Consider the following 5,452-nt stretch of genomic DNA (forward strand, 5'->3'; position numbering starts at 1 on the left):
GTAAAGGGAGTGAAAAATTATAGGAATTTTTTGGTGTAAATTGTAGGAAAATTACCATTTTCAGCAAATGTTTATTTGGCATTTTTATCTGAAACATTTTTTTAAATGCTATTTGAGAAACACCTGCAGGACACTGACACAATATAGTCAAAACCAATGGGGACTTTCTGTTGGTGGTCTGAACTGGTGCTTTTTTAAGTTTACTGTACTGATTGATGCTGCCTGCAGGCAAACTAGCAATCTCAGCCCCATGGATTATTTTAGCACGGTACTATAGACACACAAAAAAAGCCTCTGCCTGATTTGTTTGGGATTAACAGAATACACAAAGCAGCTATTTTTTCACCGCTATCACTAGAATTACCTCATGGAAGCCTCTGCCTGTCAAGTTTGCTACAGTTTTCAGAAAGTTTGAGTAAGTAACACCAATTGCACTGACACTTGGATAAAAAGAAGACTCTGGGAAGTTACATGGTAGCAACAAGTCTTTGGCAGCGTAGATGGAATGAATAGAGAAAAAACAGAAGACAGTATCTTCCAAAACAATAACCCTTGTTACTGTATCTGATGAGTTTTGCAATCCTTTTTGAAAGCTGATGGAAGTGTTTGTTCTGACAGTGTGTTAATAAATCATTATTTCTTTTATTATTTATCTAGGTGTTACAAGTTCTCTTACCTGCCTCTGAAACTTCTCTGAGATGGAGAATGACAAAAGAAAAAACATCCAAGACTAAGGAGTTTTTCTGGGAGTCAAAACATGAGCAAAAACCTTGGACTATCATTTCACACCTGCAGCCCTGAGTTCAAAATCCACTACCGGTGTTCCCAGGAGGTACCTGAGTTCACACTCCATTGCTTTTTCTGGGTGGCTAACAGAAAAAGCAACATAACATTTGACATTATTTCCCTCCTCTTACCCTTTCTGAATCATTATTACTGTTCAGTCTCAGCAATGTATCACCAAGATGTGCCAAGCAGAAAAAATGGTGGAAGAAATTATTCTATGCAAGACATGTTTGCTGCAATTTTTCCAGTGACATATTTAAAATTGGGTGTGAAGATAGCAATGTGATGAGAATAGGTCAGAATTCAATCTAGAAAAATCCACTCCTGCCCTATCAATCTTACTAATAATTTACCAAGTGAACCTGTCATTGTCTCTGCATGGCTCAAGTACAGCTTATTTTTTCCTTGTGGGCAAATACTAGCAGGAGTAAGAGAAGAGGGAAAAATTGAACAAGAGCTTGCTTATTTCAAATATTTTACTAACCTTGGTTTTGGGTAAGTGCTGACTCTAGTGCTAAGGCAGCCATTGCTGCTGTGGGCTGGGGCGCACCTCACCCTCTTCACTCTTTACAAAACCTCTACAGGTCTGTTTGAAACTCAGTATTTTCTCATTGCTCATTTATATGGTGGTTCTGCTGCTGGTGTTAGGTATCAGTGGCTTTCTCTTCTGCATGTACTGTTTTACAGTTGACCGTGCAACACTGATGGGACTGATGGGGTTGTTATATTTCACCACAAGGATGATTTCCTCTGGTTGAGAGAATTTGAAAAACTTGCTATTCAGCAGGCTAAGAGATGCAGCTTAATGTCATTGAAAATGCCACCCCAATGCAGCCTTAGTCAGTGATTAAGAGGTATGGAAGCCTAGGAAAAAAATCCATACTTTGGAAAAAGTGTGAAAATATGCTGGATTTGGTTGGGGTGAAGTTATTTTTCTTCAAAGTGGCTGGTATGGAGATAAGTTTTGGATTTGTCCTGAGCAGTGATGATAACAGAGAGATGCTTTAGTTACTGCTGAGCAGAGCTTACACGGAGCCAAGGTCGTTTCTGCTTCTCACACTGCCACACTGGCAGGGAAGCTGGGGCTGCTGGGGGGATTGGGAGGAGGCACAGCTGGGAGAGGTGACCCCAACTGAACAAAGGGATGTTCCAGACTATGTGATACCATGTTCAGTCTATAAAGTGGAGGGAAGAAGAGGAAAGGGGGCATGTTTGGCATGGTGACATTTGTCTTATCGAGTCACTGTTACACGTGATGGGCCCTGCTCTCCTGGAGATGCCTGCCCATGGGAAATGGGGAATTAACTCCTTGTTTTGCTTTGCTTGCATGTGCAGCTCTTGCTTTCCCTAATAAGCTGCCTTTATCTCAACCCCCGAGTTTTCCAGCTTTTACCCTTCCAATTTTCTGCCCAATTATGCTGGTGGGGCAGTGAATGAGTGCTGGCTGGTTCTACAGGGTCCCTGCAGATACAAATCAAAGTGATGAGTGGACTGGTGATAACAAATGGCAGACACGACTGTCTTTGCAGGAAGTTCAGTGAGATAAATCAATGGAGAAATAATATACTTGTTAAATGTTCCGTAAATCTCCCCCAGATGGCTGATTCACAGTGCCTTACTTAGGTATATTCAGAATCTATTTGGTTTTCAAAATGCTCAGTTATCTTGATTTATTTAAAAGCAGAACACAAGAAGGAAAGCCTCGGTTCCTATTCCCATCGATTGCTCTCTGTTTCTGCTGCCAGCTTGGTGGGGAAGCGATTTCTGGGCCCCGCGCAAGACAGGGGGGCCCCCTGCGGGCGGGATCCCTCTGCCTCCGGGGAAGCGGCTGCTGCTGCTCTTGCCTTCGCCCACGCGCTGCACCGATAGCCGGGCTTTACAGCTCCCTTGTCCGTGTAGTTCACTTTAAAATTAGGGAGAAACACCGTCTCCCGACGTCCCAAAAGCAGGAGAGGCGTTCGTGGCTCGTGAGGATTCGTGGGCAGTGCGGTCTTTCAGGGGACGGCGAAGCGCGGTCCGGCTCGGTGCCGGGGTTTCTCAGGCGCGAAAGCGCAGGTGGTTTCGGGCTCACCCTGCGGGTGCGACATCCCCAAAACTTGTCCCCACGCAGGAGGGGACAGGTTCTGTGATCAGGGAGCTGATCCGCGGGGTGCACATCGGGGAGAGGGGATCACATCGAGGAGAGGGGATTACATCGGGGGAGTTGGGATCACATCGGGAGAGGGGGGATCATATCGGGGGAGGGGGCATGATACTGGAGGAGAGGACATCACGTAGGGAGGAGGGCATCACACCGGGAGAGAGGACATCGTCTCTGGCTGGGTGCTTGCCGCACTGAGCCCTCGGGAGCGCCGGGCTGGTTCACACGCGCGGTTCCCCGCAAGATGTGCGGGACGGGATGGGACGAGACGAGACGGGATGGATCGGGACGGGACGCGGTGGGACGGGCCGGGCCGGGACAAGACGGAACGGAACGCGGCGGGAAGGAACGGGACGGGACGCGGCGGAACGGGGGCGGTGCGCGGGGAGCAGCCGCGGGGGCAGCGGGGCGCGGCGGCCGCGCTCAGCACCGGGGAGAGCTCCGCGCCCACCGCGCATGCCCCGCCCCGCCGGCGCGGATAAAAGCGCGGCGCGGAGCCGAGCGGCGCCAGCGGTGGCACCTGCGCAGCCGGCAACGCGCGGTCCCCGGACCCTGCCGCCGCTCCAGCAGCCCGCCCGCCGCTGGTCAGCGTCTGGGGAAAAAGCTCCCGCGGACCCGTCTCCCACCCTGGCATGGGATGGGCGAGCCCTGCGAGCGCGGTCCCTGCTCGCCAGCCGCTGGCATAAAGGAAGGAGCGCACCGGGAGTCCTGGGACACGCCGCTGGGCTTCCTGGAGGGCGCTCAGATGGACAACGGGAGCAACGTGTCCTTCTTGCAGCTCTTGAAGAATATCAACCTGGAGCGAGCTGACGGGATGCAGGGGGACAGCTCTGATGTGGTGAGGATTGTCATCTCGCTGGTGTATTCCGTGGTGTGCGCCCTGGGACTGGTGGGCAACCTGCTGGTGCTCTACCTGATGAAAAGCAAGCAAGGCTGGAGGAAATCCTCCATCAACCTCTTTGTGACCAGCCTGGCAGTGACTGACTTCCAGTTTGTGCTGACCTTGCCGTTCTGGGCAGTGGAGAACGCGCTGGACTTCAACTGGCTCTTCGGCAAGGCAATGTGTAAGATCGTCTCCTATGTGACAGCAATGAATATGTATGCCAGTGTATTCTTTCTCACTGCCATGAGTGTGGCTCGATACCGCTCTGTGGCTTCAGCCTTGAAGAATCAGCGTCGAGGAGACCCACTGGGTGGCTGCTGCTCTGCCAAGTGGCTTTGTGCACTCATCTGGCTGTCGGCTGTCCTGGCTTCCCTGCCCCATGCCATTTTTTCCACCACTGCCACTGTCTTTGATGATGTTCTCTGCCTTGTCAAGTTCCCAGAGGGCCAAGGCAACAATGCCCAGTTCTGGCTGGGTCTGTACCACATCCAGAAGGTGCTGCTGGGCTTCGTGGTACCGCTGGTCATCATTAGTCTCTGCTACTTGCTCCTGGTGCGCTTCATCAGTGACAAGCACGTGGGCAGCACCTGCAGTGGCCCCAGCATCAGGCGCCGCTCCAAAGTGACTAGGTCAGTGTCCATCGTGGTGCTGTCCTTCTTCTTGTGCTGGCTGCCTAACCAAGCACTTACAACGTGGGGGATACTCATCAAACTCAACGTGGTGCACTTCAGTAATGAATACTTTCTCTCCCAAGTGTACCTCTTCCCCATCAGCGTGTGCCTGGCACATTCCAACAGCTGCCTCAATCCCATCCTCTACTGCCTCATGCGCAGGGAGTTCCGCAAGGCACTGAAGAGCCTCCTCTGGAGGATCACCTCACCTTCCCTCACCACCATGCGCCCTTTCACTGACACCACCAAGCCTGAGAAGGAGGAGCAGGCCCTGCCTGCCATGATGCCTGTCCACCCTGTCCCTGCTGCTCCCCGTGCTGCAGCCATCCAAGCAGAGGTGGCCTATTACCCTCCGGGGGTGGTGATGTACAACAGCCGCTACGACCTGCTGCCTGCCAGCTCCATGGAGCAGCACTGCTGAGATGGCAGGGGGCTCTGGGGGTGGGACAGTGCCAGATGTGGCCTGGGGATATTGAATGCCTGGTCAGGACAAGGGGAGGAGGGATGAGTAAAGGAGGACTTCTGTGTGAGAGATGCTCTTTTGTGGTTTTGTCTGCCCTCGGAGACCCTTGATGGACATTGTTGTCTGGAGAATGCACCCTGAGCTGGAGAGCAGGGCTAGGAGGAGGCAGTGGTGGGGTGTCTCTATGAAATGCCTTTTAGTGCTTGTACCTCTTCTGGGGAACAAGAACTGGTGAGGCTTATGGGACTCCAGCCAGGGAGGATGCAGGATGTGCAAAGCACCACAGGAAGGAGAGGGGCTGATTGGGGTGGGCTGAGGCTGGAAGGTGTCAAACATGTCCCTTCAAGCTGGAGCTGCAAGCAGCAAGAGGCTAGCAGCCCTTGCACCCTTTGTGTTTGTCTGTGCCAGGGAGAGGAGCTGAGCTGCTTTCTCACTGCTGCAGGACCCTGTAAACAGTGCAGGCCTGACGGGTCACTGCTCCCCAGGTTCCACTGAGGGCACAGGGAGCC

The 5,452-nt window shown here is 52.1% G+C and overlaps 1 protein-coding gene across 1 annotated transcript; it reads left to right on the plus strand.

Annotated features, from left to right (window-relative positions):
• The first annotated feature begins 3,477 nt into the window (after positions 1-3,477).
• Positions 3,478-4,952, plus strand: RXFP3 (relaxin family peptide receptor 3). Its single transcript, XM_069001384.1, has one exon. The coding sequence runs from the start codon at positions 3,564-3,566 to the stop codon at positions 4,899-4,901; it is 1,338 nt and encodes a 445-aa protein (XP_068857485.1). The 5' UTR covers positions 3,478-3,563; the 3' UTR covers positions 4,902-4,952.
• The last annotated feature ends 500 nt before the right edge of the window (positions 4,953-5,452 follow it).

The sequence above is a fragment of the Aphelocoma coerulescens genome (genome assembly GCF_041296385.1).
Source record: "Aphelocoma coerulescens isolate FSJ_1873_10779 chromosome Z unlocalized genomic scaffold, UR_Acoe_1.0 ChrZ, whole genome shotgun sequence".
Lineage (NCBI taxonomy): Eukaryota > Metazoa > Chordata > Aves > Passeriformes > Corvidae > Aphelocoma > Aphelocoma coerulescens.